The sequence below is a fragment of the Palaemon carinicauda genome, chromosome 32, assembly GCF_036898095.1.
Source record: "Palaemon carinicauda isolate YSFRI2023 chromosome 32, ASM3689809v2, whole genome shotgun sequence".
NCBI classification, from domain to species: Eukaryota; Metazoa; Arthropoda; class Malacostraca; order Decapoda; family Palaemonidae; genus Palaemon; species Palaemon carinicauda.
Window position 1 is genome coordinate 81,756,478 of NC_090756.1, and position 17,150 is coordinate 81,773,627.

The following is a 17,150-nucleotide window of genomic DNA, read 5'->3' on the forward strand; positions in this document are numbered from 1 at the left end:
TCAAACAGAACCATTCTCTGCAGAGTGTTATGGATGCAACCTATTGGAGAAGCAAGTCAGTGTTCGCATCATTCTATCTCAAAGATGTCCAGTCTCTTTACGAGTACTGCTACACCCTGGGACCATTCGTAGCAACGAATGCAGTAGTAGGCGAGGGCTCAGCCACTACATTCCCATAATCCCATAACCTTTTAACCTTTCTCTTGAATACTTTTTATGGGTTGTACGGTCGGCTAAGAAGCCTTCCACATCCTTGTTGATTTGGCGGGTGGTCAATTCTTTCTTGAGAAGCGCCGAGGTTAAAGGTTGTGATGAGGTCCTTTAGTATGGGTTGCAGCCCTGTATACTTTAGCACCTTTGAGTTGATTCAGCCTCCCAAGAGGAACGCTGCGCTCAGTAAGGAAGACGATCTTATTAAAGGCAGAGTAACGGTTCAAGTCGACTTCCTTACCAGGTACTTATTATTTCATTGTTATTGTGGATAACTGATTATATGAAATACGGGATACTTAGCTATCCTTTAGTCTTGTACACTGGTTTTTCACCCACCCCCCTGGGTGTGAATCAGCTACATGATTATCGGGTAAGTTTAATATTGAAAAATGTTATTTTTATTAGTAAAATAAATTTTTGAATATACTTACCCGATAATCATGATTTAATCGACCCTCCCTTCCTCCCCATAGAGAACCAGTGGACCGAGGAATAATTGAGGAGGTGTCAACAAGAAGTACTTGAGTACCTGGCCACAGGTGGCGCTGGTAATTACACCCCCTTCTAGTATTGTGATAGCTGGCGTATCCCTCCATAGAATTCTGTCGGGCAACGGAGTTGACAGCTACATGATTATCGGGTAAGTATATTCAAAAATTTATTTTACTAATAAAAATAACATTTTCATCTCTTATATGTATGTAAATGTCATTTTCATTCCATATATATTGATATCAAACCGATCATTTGCAAGACTTAAAAGATAACCATCATTTCTTAAAAATTTTCCACTGAACTAGCACTTATTTCTCTGAATTTCCCTTTATGTTTATATTGGTTCTTCTCCAAAAGCCCAGTTTAATTGACACTTGCATGTAACACTTTTGAAATTTTCTTTTGCTTCAACAAATCCATGCCCTTAATATGAAAACTAGGGTAGTTTCATAAAAAATAGAATTAAGTACTGTACATTATTCTATTTTTACATTTGTGGTTTTTGTTATAAAGCAAAGAGCAAAATGTACTGTACCGTTGTTTTAATTTGCATTGCATTATTTGTGGTAATTTGCTATTTTGTAATTTTTTCGTAACTTTTTTGTATGTATTTTCTTGTAACTGTAAATCTGTATACCTTTTTTTATATTTCAATGACTTTTAGCGTAATCGTCTCCTTAAAAATCTTTATGCTTTCATGAACCATCAACATTTCATTACTTGAGTTGTTTTGCTATTTGATTTTATGTATGTTATGTGTAGGTTTTGTGATCTTTATATAATTTCTATGTAATGGACACAATAACTATGCACTAGATTATCTCTTCCTGTATGTTGATCAGTGTCCCCAGGCATGACCTAAAATGAGCAAAACATCATACAATAGAGGAGGTGGTCTTCCTTGTAGCTGGGGGTTTGCATGTTGTCCGTTGTCTCTTAAAAGGCAAAGTTGACTATCTTACCAGATGAGTTAGAGAAAGGTTGATGAAACTCTTTACCAGCCATAGCTGTTTCACACTTACCAAGGTGCTTTACACTTGCCTACCTTGGCGGAGGTTTGATGAGCTTCACTCATTGTCTGGCATGATTCCAGATGCATCCACTTCTTTTATGCATAGTTCTTGGATTGAAAGTGCTTTAATCAATCAATCAATATACCAAGGCACTTCCCCCAATTTTGGGGGGTAGCCGACACCAACAACGAAACAAAACAAAAAGGGGACCTCTACTCTCTATGTTCCTTCAGCCTAATCAGGGACTCAACCGAGTTCAGCTGGTACTGCTAGGGTGCCACAGCCCAACCTCCCACATTTCCACCACAGATGAAGCTTCATAATGCTGACTCCCCTACTGCTGCTACCTCCGCGGTCATCTAAGGCACCGGAGGAAGCAGCAGGGCCTACTGGAACTGCGTCACAATCGCTCGCCATTCATTCCTATTTCTAGCACGCTCTCTTGCCTCTCTCACATCTATCCTCCTATCACCCAGAGCTTTCTTCACACCATCCATCCACCCAAACCTTGGCCTTCCTCTTGTACTTCGCCCATCAACTCTTGCATTCATCACCTTCTTTAGCAGACAACCACTTTCCATTCTCTCAACATGGCCAAACCACCTCAACACATTCATATCCACTCTAGCCGCTAACTCATTTCTTACACCCGTTCTCTCCCTCACCACTTCGTTCCTAACCCTATCTACTCGAGATACACCAGCCATACTCCTTAGACACTTCATCTCAAACACATTCAATTTCTGTCTCTCCCTCACTTTCATTCCCCACGACTCCGATCCATACATCACAGTTGGTACAATCGCTTTCTCATACAGAACTCTCTTTACATTCATGCCCAACCCTCTATTTTTTACTACTCCCTTAACTGCCCCCAACACTTTGCAACCTTCATTCACTCTCTGACGTACATCTGCTTCCACTCCACCATTTGCTGCAACAACAGACCCCAAGTACTTAAACTGATCCACCTCCTCAAGTAACTCTCCATTCAACATGACATTCAACCTTGCACCACCTTCCCTTCTCGTACATCTCATAACCTTACTCTTACCCACATTGACTCTCAATTTCCTTCTCTCACACACCCTTCCAAATTCTGTCACTAGTCGGTCAAGCTTCTCTTCTGTGTCTGCTACCAGTACAGTATCATCCGCAAACAACAACTGATTTACCTCCCATTCATGGTCATTCTCGCCTACCAGTTTTAATCCTCGTCCAAGCACTCGAGCATTCACCTCTCTCACCACTCCATCAACATACAAGTTAAACAACCACGGCGACATCACACATCCCTGTCTCAGCCCCACTCTCACCGGAAACCAATCACTCACTTCATTTCCTATTCTAACACATGCTTTACTACCTTCGTATAAACTTTTCACTGCTTGCAACAACCTTCCACCAACTCCATATAACCTCATCACATTCCACATTGCTTCCCTATCAACTCTATCATATGCTTTCTCCAGATCCATAAACGCAACATACACCTCCTTACCTTTTGCTAAATATTTCTCGCATATCTGCCTAACTGTAAAAATCTGATTCATACAACCCCTACCTCTTCTAAAACCACCCTGTACTTCCAAGATTGCATTCTCTGTTTTATCCTTAATCCTATTAATCAATACTCTACCATACACTTTTCCAACTACACTCAACAAACTAATACCTCTTGAATTACAACACTCATGCACATCTCCCTTACCCTTATATAGTGGTACAATACATGCACAAACCCAATCTACTGGTACCATTGACAACACAAAACACATATTAAACAATCTCACCAACCATTCAAGTACAGTCACACCCCCTTCCTTCAACATCTCAGCTTTCACACCATCCATACCAGATGCTTTTCCTACTCTCGTTTCATCTAGTGCTCTCCTCACTTCATCTATTGTAATCTCTCTCTCATTCTCATCTCCCATCACTGGCACCTCAACACCTGGAACAGCAATTATATCTGCCTCCCTATTATCCTCAACATTCAGCAAACTTTCAAAATATTCCGCCCACCTTTTCCTTGCCTCCTCTCCTTTTAACAACCTTCCATTTCCATCTTTCACTGTCTCTTCAATTCTTGCGCCAGCCTTCCTTACTCTCTTCACTTCTTTCCAAAACTTCTTTTTATTCTCTTCATATGACTGACCCAATCCCTGACCCCACCTCAGGTCAGCTGCCCTCTTTGCCTCACGTACCTTGCGCTTTACTTCCACCTTTTTCTCTCTATATTTTTCATACTTCTTTAAGCAAGTGAAATAACATTCATGCTAAACTACCCACACTTTACTAGGATGGTACCACACCAACTCAGCATTTACATTTTCCTTGTTGTTACTCTACCTGTGTGCAGCATGGACTTAGGAATTCTGGACATAAGACCCAGCAGAATTTGGGCCTTGTTGGCCATTCAATGCCAATGTGCAATTGAGGAAAACCCTGCTGTTACACTGAAATAAAAATTAAAGAGGTTGGGCAGTAGGATGGAAGAAACGAGCTAGGAATGGAGGTATAGATTAAGGCTGAAAAGTGAGTACAGCGAGGGGTCAAAAGGATGCTGCAAAGACATTCAAATAATGCTTAAAATACGATATGCTTCAGTGCACTTCAGCTGTTCCCTTTTCCTATGTTGGAGATTACTGTACTTGTCAGCACCTCTTCTGCATACTCATGCTTTCAAATGTCAAATTTTGAAAATATCACATACAGTACCTGATTTTACATTCGATGTATGTCTTCTTTTGCTTCTGGAAGAGTGCCATTTTTTTCATAATTATGGACCTACGAACTCCTACTAACGATTATTACAATGCATTGTGTTACTAGCAGTCATGTATGCCTTGCTTAACACCACTATGGGTACCTTCCTTCTTAAGGGACTAGGAGTACAACTATTGCATTTATGTTTCACAAATTACATCTTACAATGTATTCAGAATACCTTGAATAAAACAAAGCCAAGAGTATCCATTGCTCTGTTTAGAGGGTCCCTCCTGTTAATGACCTCAAAACACTATTCATTAATTAATAATCATCAGTGTTAAAGATTCATCCCATTTACTTCAGGTTTTAGAATACTTTTTCTCCCAGCATAACATCCCCTTTATTTAATTAGGTTTTTATCTTTAGGCATGTTGTCCTATTGATCCTTTTGTTATGTACAGATATTACTATTTGAAGCATCTTGACATTTAACAACTCCTCAATATTTCAAGGCCACAAAAAGAAAAATGTCATAGAAAAAATTTAATCTTATATACAACCTTTACGTGGCATAAACACAGTATGGTACTGTAATTACAAAATATATACAAAGACATAAATACAAAATATTTACAAATTACACAACTCTGTTTTTGTCTTTTCAATCACTTTAGATGATGCAGCACACTCATCTGGAATAAGTCTAGCAATGTGATGCCAACTTCATTAACAAATCAACAGTTTATGTTTCTACTTTGTATTAGTTGAGGTATGATTTATCACAATCTCCCCATATCTCTTATTTATTATTATTTTTTTATTTATTTATTTATTACCCTGATGACTGAGACAACCATCCAAGCCAAAGTATGCCAAATTATTGACAACTGTATTACCCAGAACCATTTGCTAATGTCATGGATTATCATTCTAGTAATGTGTCTTTTAATGTTATCCAGTATATAAACTGAAGGCTATATTGGTGACGCATTATAACTCATCAAATATATGTTTACATTGAAGCATACATGAAAATTTGTGAATTAACAATTCAAAACAGCTCTTTAAAAATGACAATGTTCTGATATGATGTAATGAAATTTAACATACTAAGTGTTGTAGCCCTGTAAAATAGTAATTCAACCAGACAACCGAATCTAACAAACATATATAAAATTATTATTGGTTTTGCAAAACATGTTCTTTCTCTCAAACATATTCATTCTTTTCAGTTTTTCTTCATAACGATTTTCATTTTCAGGTGTTCCTTATTTATCCTCTACTTCACAATATGGACATCATCATTATCATCCCTCAGTGGACGTTTTTTTTTTTTTTGTGAGAGCTCCATTCACTAAATCAAAACCGTTATTTTGTTAAAATAAGTTCATTTTAGTGTGGGAACCATTCACTACCATAAAAACCTAATTCTTACTCATGGGAATCTCTTTGAGCAACACTTAAGTTTTTGTACATTAGTTAAATATTTCCAGTTCAGCATATGTAACAAAATTCTGGAATCAGTTATTTACAACAAACAAGATGTTAAGGAATAAGTATCCTTTGCCTAAAACATATAAGGTGACTAGAAGTAATTACAATGAAAAGTGGACATGTTAAACATCAAATTGTTTAGGTGTCTTTCAAAATGGGATTAAATTTATATAAATTGCTTTTAATATCACTTCCACATAATTTTTTTTCAGTTTTTAAACTGTAATTCCTAATCATTTTTTCACTTCATTTGCATCATCTTTGGAGTTTTTTTTTTTATGAATTTGAGTAACATGTCTATTTCTGACCCATTTTTTGTCACACACTTGGAAATACCTCTAGGAACACCCAGTATTTTTTTCTTTTCAAGTAGGGAAACCAATAAATTGAAAATGAATTTAAACACAAAGGTTCTTATGGATAAATCTTGAAGCAACACAAACAATTCCACCTTCAATTTGTAAACAAGAAATGGACATTTCACCAGGAAAAAAAAAATGGTTTAAACCCAAGAAGAGAACATAAGGTATGGAGGAGGACTGTTCATTACAAATCTTGCATCTTTCTGATGCACAATAGGAATTACTGTACTGTACTTCCATATGAGATTCTTCTTTTATGTGGTTTTGTTCATATTAACTGAGAAGATTCTACAGCGCTACAATTCAGCAATGATAATATCAGTACAGCAGTTATGTTGGATTTTATGGTTGAAAAGTACATTTGCTTATATTTATATCATATGTTTATATAAACAGTTTCTCAACACAAAACCTTTACTTTTACATAACGTAATCATGCCACACATGATTCCAAGATACACAATCCAACACCAGAAGAAGTGGATGAAACCACAGCAGTTCAGCTTACTCATGCGCAATCAAGTCCCCAACAGTATCCGGTATGAGAATAGAATGTTAAATATGTGTAGTTTAATCCAGCTGTGCCAGAACATAGGACCAGGAGAGGGGAACTCCTTGTAATAATGTAATGGAATTGTATTGAAAAAATATAAGCATTTGTTTTGTTAAAACATTACATTTGCTTTTTCACAACCACATTACTGTATTTTTGAATGGCATGAATAACATTTTAAGTCAGGTGTGTAGGGCAACAAATATAGCTCAGACAATATGATGGATCTCGAGGTGCAAAGATAAGAAAAGCAATCATAAGCTTCAAGAGAAACCAGGAACCTTATCTAAACCTGGGGCAATGATTATTCTTGCTGCTCCTAGAGGAGGAAAGAAGAATCAAGTCAAAAGACTTCAGTTTACAAATTGATGAAACCTTGTGATTACAAAGGTGAAGACTATTCATATGACGTAATGTTATGAAAGGCAAAAAACCCAAATAGCTCACAGGCAGGTTTTCATAATTTACAAGAAAACAAACCACCACAGAAAGCCATCCTGAGATGCAGATGGTAACCTTATTAGAGGCATAAAGAACATCTTGAATGAGATGATGCAAATGATACTATTGTACATTAAAGAGAAAACTGCCAGATTAAGGCAGGAACAAACCATAAAGATCTATCATGACAACAGTCTCACAGAATACAAGCAGAAGCATCTATGCTGAAACAATTGTGGAACAAGAAGAAAGTATATTCAGAAAGATCATCAAATAAAATCAAGCAAAGATTTAACTTCGACTGAGCATTAATTGGAAAGAATTGTCAAATTTGAAAGGTGCCCCGACTAGACTCTGTAGGGACCTTGTATCCCCATATACTGTAGAAAGTCAAAGAAAAATATCTCCCGACTCCTCAATCTAACATCAGATAATTCAGTTAACTACCCTACCATAGACTGCTGGAGACCAGGTGTGCATGTACCGACCTATCTATGCCATATGAGCTGGTTCTTATTCTGCTGGTGGGTGATATGTCTGGCCATTGCATCCAACAATTAGATTATAAGAAAGCAATGAATTTATGGTGAAAAAAATTGCTTACAATTTGCAATTAAGAATATCAACATCGCTCCATTTACAGTACCATTTAATAATAAAACACTTCAAGGAAGCCACTTATCATCATACCACATTATGGCACATCCTCTCTAGTTTTTCATGTAAAAGTTGATAATCCATATCAATTTACACTGTTTAGGCAAGATGTCCACAGTAAGGATACACTAAAGACTGCTAAAGGTCTGTTAAGCACAATATAAAATACTCCTGATCTCAAATATAGTGATGTAAAGAAAAATATCACAGACATCTACGATATAGGCATTTACAAAAGGAACAAATTAGTCTATAAGGAAGTAACACCCAAATCATTACATACAATATATCAAATCTACAAGGCCTTTTTTTTACAGTAAATTACACAAATAGACAAAAAAAGTTTAACGAATGATTAAACTTTACATAGGATAACTTACCATGAAAATGAAATGTGGTTTTGAGTACAATTCTAAAATACTTGATTGTCAGCACAACACTGAAATATCTCTTCTTCAACATTCCTTTGCATATTCCTACATTTTGGAATGTAGGTTTCAAGACAAGCTTCAGATGTGATCAAAATGTTTGGAAAATTGCCAAAGTAACATTCAAATAAAAAAATTGATGCCTTTTAAGCTATGACTAGCAAAAAGTATTGAGAGAACTTACTGTTTATATGTACAGTATCTGTATTTTATTCAAGCTAATCTAAATTCTTTAATGATCCAGTATTTATCTCCAAGCTGAAGCTTGCTGATTGTTTTTTTTTTTTTTTTACAAAGATTGAATTGTGCTGTTTTTTAATTACTGCCAATAAATGGAAATAAAAGGGCTTGGATACTTCCCACTATGTTGAATGGCTTGCACTTAACATTTCTGTCTCCCACAAGTTGAACGTGATCAGATATTTAATCGCTCTCTCCAAATCAGTTCAACATTTTTAAAAACTAAATGAATTTCTGGAAACCAAGATCTAATTATCAAAAAGACAGACAAAAAAAAAAAAAATTGGATGACTTCTTACACTAAGTAAAATGCCATGTCAAGTAACAAGAATCCAAGCCCTGAATGTACACTTTGTGGTGTAAAATATGAGTATACTCAAGGTTTCAAGGTTAACATTGTTTACAATAATCAACTGTAGTTATGTGTACATTGCTCAAAAAATGGTTAAAGGACAAATCATTAGTTATCACAGGTATTTGCCTTTAATATATTACTTGTTAACTTATATTTTTAGAGTAGCAATCAGTTCAAATCAAATAAACTTGTTGTTAACTACTAAATTGTTAATGTGCAGTGCTTAGTGGCCCTTTTTAAATCCTCATGAGATGATTATCACAGGTCAATTAATAGCTCTGCTTGTAGCACAAACACAAACTGTCAGGCACCAACATCATCTGTGCTCCAGGTTCTGAAACCACACAGATACGGTAATAATTTTGCGGTTGTAGTATGCAGAACACGATAAATTTTATCCGGAGAGTTTCTGCTATGGATTGGAAGGTGTCTGTGCAGTGTTGTAAACACTGCTTGCGTTCTTATTTTTCAGTCGTCTTTATTACCCAATACATCAGCACATCGTTGAGTCCCACTTAGTTCTTACGGTATAAAATATCTTACCTAATACTATGGAAATGATGATGATGATGATGATGATGATCTACGGAGCACTACCATGATCACTTTTCATGTGGATGGAATGATAAAGGTATATGTAACTTGTGGGATGGGAATACACTTCAAAATACTGTGCAGTGCAATGACAAGTACATGGAAAGAATGGAAATAAGTAAAGAACTGTGACAACGTTTGTGGATATTCGTGCATTGGAAACTATACACAAAGTCTACTAGAACTACTGTACTGACACTACGTAACCGCTGGCATTAAAAATGCAACATTAGGTAAATCATGACTGTCCTTTAAAAATTTATCTAAGTTTGAGAACTTTAAAATATAAATTAATGTGTACAAAATTCAAAATACAAACTAAATCCTATCCTACATAAAAAAACAAGGTAAACATTGTAAATAACCAAGCTTATTACATGACGTATTTAAAGAGGACTCGTACAGCCAAATTAAAAGTTACATGAGACTCAATCCCAAGGAGAGAAAATTTAGATACAGTCCGTATACTGTACTTATTTCACAGGAAACATTTTAAAAATCTTCAATGAAAATCTGCACCGTGACTTGAAGCTTGGTCTTTTACTAGAGTAAAAATCCCTCTTACTAACATATGGAATGACTAAGTAGGCTCTATCTATACTGTAGCACGAATCTGGGAAAGTAAACGAAATAGAAGTTGCCACAGCTGTCTCTTACAATATGAACATTTGTGAAAATAAAGTTGTATCCCTATAACTAAGATTGATTTAAAAAACGCTATTTTCTCGTGGGTCAAAGTCTTCCGGGGTAAAATTGAAACGTCTGAAGGAGTTGCCACAAAAGTGACAAAACAACGACAGACTGAAGGACCTGAAGGTTGCAGCCATCGCACACCAGCTGATCTCTATAATACTCGGCTGATACAGGAGGCTCTGTTCCTTTTTTGCAGATCATCTCCTCCTAGAAAATCCATTATTTCATGAAACATAATACCCTAGATAGTATATTCTTAAAAATAGATTGACCTTTTCAAGTTTCAAATAGCTGGTCCAAATGTTTTGTTTTATAAACTAAAATATACTGTAATTACAGGAATTAGATAACCTCTAAGTGATTATTGTACACTAAAATCATTAATGATAATTTTAGTTGTATAAGTTTGCTCTTGTCATAACGGCTGCAAACTTGACTGTTATCTTCACTTTAGTTTACTTTACAAGCAGTATTACAAATTTCAAGGTAATTTGTATTTTTCCTAACCATACAAACCTGAGATCTTTAATAGGAGTATGACGTCAGCAAAGCTGGAGCATACTTGGTTGCCAAGTGGCAGGTAAGACCCTAATTATCTTTGCACAAAATGCAAAAGGATTTAGGGTAGACCATCACCATAAATGGTAAGTTGATGAAGAATCTATATCCAAAAGGATATGCTGCCTAAATCTAAGTATTATACTGTATGATTGATGAATGTGTAGCCAAGAAGTCCATCATCCGCCTAAGAGGTTGGGGAAAATACCTCAAATACAATTCATATTTGTAAAGAAAAGCCCCTCTGGCAAATAGTTTACCTCTTACCTGGATCTAGTGTCTTGTCCAACAGCATAACACTATGACTGCTGCACTCACTCTAGATTTATGTTGCAACCGTTATCCCAGAGGAGATCCTACTAGTCCTGTTAGTGAGCTGGGTTTGCTACACCACCTGTTGAGTGGCTATCACCCGTTTCGAGGAAAATATATTCAGGGACTTGTGGGTATATTCCCAGAAGTAGTGGGGCAGTGAAAGACGTCTGGCATTCCAGACTCCGGCATTTATGATCAGCGCTATGAACAGATTCTTCGTGAAGGCTGAGATTAAGTCAATACTATTGACTTTGTGTGCCCTCCTCCTCAAGGGTCGACCACCTTTCACATCATTTGGAAAATGGGCGTATCTGATAGTTTCAAGAAGTCAGAAGGAAATAGTAATCTTGTAGCTTTGACCTCCCAAAGCTTAAAAACACCTTCTAGTGATTGGGTCTGAAATGCTGAGTTTTCTTGAGGTAGCAATGCCCTCTCAGGACAAAGAAGCAGGTCATCTTGATCATTAGTCATCTTTAAGAGAGGAGATGGAGAAGATCTCGAATCTGGAATGAAGAGGAATAAATGAAAAAGAGATTTCCTTCCAACTCTCAGTATGATCAACCGCATAAGAAATGCCGAGCAACTCGCTCTTCTCGTGGCGAGACCAAGGCAAGCAGGAATAGTCTTTAGAATCTGATTAAAGAATCTAGTACGGAGGTCCCTTAATGCATCTGAGAACCTTTATGACATCCCATTGGAAGATTGAAGTTCTTTCGGAGGATAATAAGGCAGGCCATACACACAGAGGACTGGCCGTACGGTTTGTCCCACTGGAGTGGAGCGGTGCTCCTGTCCTGTGAAAAATGCTCACACATGCTACGGACTTGCCTGCTTAGTTCAAGAGGATTGGGCACCTGGGATTACATGGTTGCATTATTGGTTCTTGTGTATCAAATTTGGTACATTGGGTGGTATAAAGTACAACTGGTACAACTAATTTTGAAAAGGCTAAATTTTGGTACTTTTAACTTACTTTATTTTTTTACTTAATATAAATCTATGAGATCTGACTTGAAATTATATGAAGGATCGTGATAGGCATTCTCTCGGCTTCTGTAAAGGCCTTTGTCTGCTACGGTGCTAATGTACAGTAGTTACTTCCCGTGAAGTCATCATAGGGCAACCTTTTCGGTTTATCTCTCTTAATCCGAGTCCAATTTCTCCTGGGAGAAATATACTGTAAGGATTTTTGGACCTTTCTGGAGATTATCTCATGCTGATGCACTACTACACTTTTAATTAGGCATACTTATTTTCGTGTTAATTTATAGACATTTGAGAAGGATTGTGTTCATGTAGGCAGAGATATGCATAGGTTGCTAAAATAGAATTATCGACAGCTATTTAATTTATCATACCATATTTCAGACCCTCATTTTTCCCCATGAAGAGAATTCATAACACCTAATCGGAATATTCAATTGTGTTTCCTTTGTATCAGTATCTGTTTATTATCAGAATACAAAATACAATTGCATGAATAAGGCAGAATACTGTGTGGTCTTGAAGACAAAATATTCTATGAGAAAGGAAAGGAAATCATAACTTGATGAAAGTAAGGGGAAACTCTAAAATAAAGAGCAATGAAATGCAAAATACTAGAAACTTGTCAAAGAAATGGATTGTGTGCCAGACAGAAATTTCAAAGAATAAATAGAAGCTACTCAACCGATTATAAGAAAATGTCATAATGAATGTTCATGACCAATTTCTATTACTTTTAATGAAAAAAGATCATCAAATAATATGAGTAATATATGGAAAATTATTATTACTATCATTCTCTATTGAGTGGGTAAAATATTTGTCTTGTTATCATTTAGAATTGACTAAACTCTGGAATACCATAGTTTAGATACTAAAAGCCCAAAGGCTCCAACAGGGAAAAGTAGCCCAGTGAGGAAAGGAACAAAGGAAATAAAAAACTAAAAGAGAAGTAATGAACAATTAAAATAAAATATTTTAAGAACATTAAAATAGATGCATTTCGTGTTTGTTTGCATGGACAAAATCATTGATAGAGAAAAGAGTATAAGATTACATTAAGTAAAATTAATAATAAACTGAAGGTCTAGAATTGTTAGATTCATACTCTATATGTCTATTTGAAGAAAATTTATACTACTGTATTTGAAGAAAAAATTGTGTAAATTTCAAAAGTATCGCTATAACAATGTTTGATTCTGTAGTTCGCATCTTGTGAGATGGGTCGGATTGAAAGATTGGTTAATCATACACCTGGATTATTCCTCCAAAGTCCTCTACCACAGTGTACAAGATTATTACCCTCATTAATCTTTTAACTTTGGGAAAAGAGAGAAAGAGCAGTCTTTTGTAATATAACAATGATAAAGCAAAAATTGTTTTAATACAGTAATAAGTCAAAAGATTGTGAAATGCAATCAGTTTATCATTACATTATAAAATAAATACACTCCAATCAAGGGACTAAGTATGGTCATATAATAATACTGTACTGTATGCGTCAAAATAGGCTAGTCAACCCAGTCGCCATGCTAGTCCGTCCCTAGTGAAGAATGACGAAGTCGGTAATTATTTGCAGCGAGGTTCCATCCAAAGAAATATCCCATCTACAATACCAATCACAGAGGATGGCCCATTTATCCTGATAGACTGTTGCAAAGAATCTGCATAGGTATCCAAACATCTTCCTTGCAGTGCTTTTATTGCATAAAGCCTTTCAATCAGAAGAGACGGGTGAAGGGACAGGAATGTCACAATCTTGTGCATTCTCTGCCAGTGGAGCTGACAAAGGAGGTTGGGTCATCCAGGTAGTTCTTTCCACACCTTGACAAGGAGCACCAACAGGTCGGTGAACCATTCAGCTTGTAGCCAATTGGAAGACCCCAGGGTCATCCTGATGTTTGGAGTCTCAAGAGTTTTCAAGACCCGACAAAATAGCCAGAAAGGCAGAGAAGTAAAAACATCCAGGGATGCTGGAACGAGTCCTACATCTCTGCTGGCTGGTCTAGAACTTAAGAACAATATACTGGAAATTTATTGTTCAGGTGTCTTGTGAACAGGTTGATCAGTGGGGAACAAGGGCAAAAAGTTTTTCTGCTACCACTGGTAGAAGGGACTACTCCGTCCTACTACTTGTCCCTGGCGGCTAAGCATATCTGCTAATACATTCCTCTGGCCCAAAATGTATCTTGCTGACAGCTCCACTGCATTGTCAAATGCCCAGATGTGTGTCTTGTCTTGCCAATATGCACAGGGTCTGTGAAACAGTCCCCCCCCTGCTTGTTGAAATAGGCCTGTTGTGTTGTTGCTCATCAATGCTACCAAATGCCCCATCAAATTATGTTGGAAAGTTTGCAAAGCTAGAAGCACTTCTTTCTTTTGCAACAGGTTGAATAATGTACAGACACACCTTTTTTGGACCACAGCCTGCGGTGGTATTGCTCCTCAGACATGTGCCCCACCCTTTCTTGGATGCGTTTGTGAACAGTAGCATCTCCAGAGGTGGGTGCTCATAAGACACTCCCCTGGTTAGGTTTGCATCATTCACCCACTAAAGTGCTTTAAATCCTCCCTCACTGACACATTCACAGGAACTGAAAAGTGGAAAGGATTGGTGATGGTTGATCAGTGATGCTTCACAGTCCACTGTAGCGATATCTGGTGGAGGCGCCCATGAGGAGCGAGTTTCTTCAATGACGAAAGATGTCCAAGAAGACGTTGCCACTAATGAGCCCGCGAACAATGAATTGTTGATACAATTGTCTTCCGGAAAAACTTTCACCGCTGCTGTGTTTATCAACATTCCCCAGGTAATCTATCCATCTTTTGGGCTTCAGACGGGACTCCTTCCATTTGACAATGATCCCTAGTTCATTGCAAAAAGCTAGAAGTTTGTCTTGATCTGGAGCAACTGTCTTCCTGATGATGACAAGATCAGCCAGTTTTTGAGATACCTCAAAAGACGAATCTTGTTCAGAAGGGCCCAAGATGAGACTTAATGTGAACACCTATGGAGCAGTAGACAGTCAGAAGCACAGGACTTTGAACTGATGCACCACTCCCTTGAGAACGAAGCAGAGGTATTCCTGCTCAATTGATGGACAAGTACCTGAAAATATGCATCCTTAAAACTGACAAAGTAAGAATTTGGTCTCCAAACTCGCTCATAGAATTATTAATGAAGTCTCGACAAGGGCAAAGAAGAAGAAGCATATACCCATCAAAAAGAGAAATGTTATTTTTATTAGTAAAATAAATTTTTGAATATACTTACCCGATAATCATGTAGCTGTCAACTCCGTTGCCCGACAGAATTCTATGGAGGGATACGCCAGCTATCACAATACTAGAAGGGGGTGTACTTACCAGCGCCACCTGTGGCCAGGTACTATAGTACTTCTTGTTGACACCTCCTCAATTTTTCCTCGGTCCACTGGTTCTCTATGGGGAGGAAGGGAGGGTCGATTAAATCATGATTATCGGGTAAGTATATTCAAAAATTTATTTTACTAATAAAAATAACATTTTTCAATATTAAACTTACCCGATAATCATGTAGCTGATTCACACCCAGGGGGGTGGGTGAAAAACCAGTGTACAAGACTAAAGGATAGCTAAGTATCCCGTATTTCATATAATCAGTTATCCACAATAACAATGAAATAATAAGTACCTGGTAAGGAAGTCGACTTGAACCGTTACTCTGCCTTTAATAAGATCGTCTTCCTTACTGAGCGCAGCGTTCCTCTTGGAAGGCTGAATCAACTCAAAGGTGCTAAAGTATACAGGGCTGCAACCCATACTAAAGGACCTCATCACAACCTTTAACCTCGGCGCTTCTCAAGAAAGAATTGACCACCCGCCAAATCAACAAGGATGTGGAAGGCTTCTTAGCCGACCGTACAACCCATAAAAAGTATTCAAGAGAAAGGTTAAAAGGTTATGGGATTATGGGAATGTAGTGGCTGAGCCCTCGCCTACTACTGCATTCGTTGCTACGAATGGTCCCAGGGTGTAGCAGTACTCGTAAAGAGACTGGACATCTTTGAGATAGAATGATGCGAACACTGACTTGCTTCTCCAATAGGTTGCATCCATAACACTCTGCAGAGAATGGCTCTGTTTGAAGGCCACTGAAGTAGCCACAGCTCCCACTTCATGTGTCCTTACCTTCAGCAAAGCAAGGTCTTCTTCCTTCAGATGAGAATGTGTTTCTCTAATCAGAAGCCTGAATAGTAAGAAACTGAGTTCTTAGAACTTGTAAAAGAAGGTTTCTTGATAGCACACTATAAGGCTTCTGATTGTCCTTGTAAAGGTTAAGACCTTTTTAGAAAGTACCTAAGAGCTCTAACTGGGCAAAGTACTCTCTTCAGATCATTCCCCACCAAGTTGGACAGGCTTGGGATCTCGAACGACTTAGGCCAAGGACGTGAAGGAAGCTCGTTTAGCAAAAACCGAGCTGCAAGGAACATGTAGCCGTTTCAGATGTGAAAACAATGATCCTGCTGAAGGCGTGGATCTCACTTACTCTTTTAGCTGTTGTCAAGCATACGAGGAAAAGAGTTTTTAATGTGAGGTCCTAAAAAGAGGCTGATTGGAGAGGTTCAAATCTTGATGACATAAGGAACCTTAGGACCACGTCTAGATTCCAGCCTGGAGTGGACAACCGACGTTCCTTTGAGGTCTCAAAAGACCTAGGGAGGTCCTGTAGATCTTTGTTGGTGGAAAGATCCAAGCCTCTGTGGCGGAAAACCGCTGCCAACATACTTCTGTAACCCTTGATCGTAGGAGCTGAAAGGGATCTTACTTTCCTTAGATATAACAGGAAGTCAGCAATCTGGGTTACAGTGGTACTGGTTGAGGAAACTGCATTGGTCTTGTACCAGCTACGGAAGACTTCCCCTTGAGACTGATAGATTCTGAGAGTGGATGTTCTCCTTGCTTTGGCAATCGCTCTGGCTGCCTCCTTCGAAAAGCCCCTAGCTCTTGAGAGTCTTTCGAAAGTCTGAAGGCAGTCAGACGAAGAGCGTGGAGGATTGGGTG

General features: G+C 37.7%; 1 protein-coding gene across 1 annotated transcript in view; it reads right to left on the reverse strand.

Annotated features, from left to right (window-relative positions):
- Positions 1-4,963: 4,963 nt before the first annotated feature.
- LOC137625415 (leishmanolysin-like peptidase) overlaps positions 4,964-17,150 on the reverse strand; it is a 362,803-nt gene continuing 350,616 nt past the window's right edge. Inside the window, exon 15 of the mRNA XM_068356321.1 lies at positions 4,964-10,457. Within this exon, the coding sequence (XP_068212422.1) occupies positions 10,290-10,457 (168 nt within the window). The 3' untranslated portion in view covers positions 4,964-10,289. The remainder of the gene's footprint in view (positions 10,458-17,150) is intronic.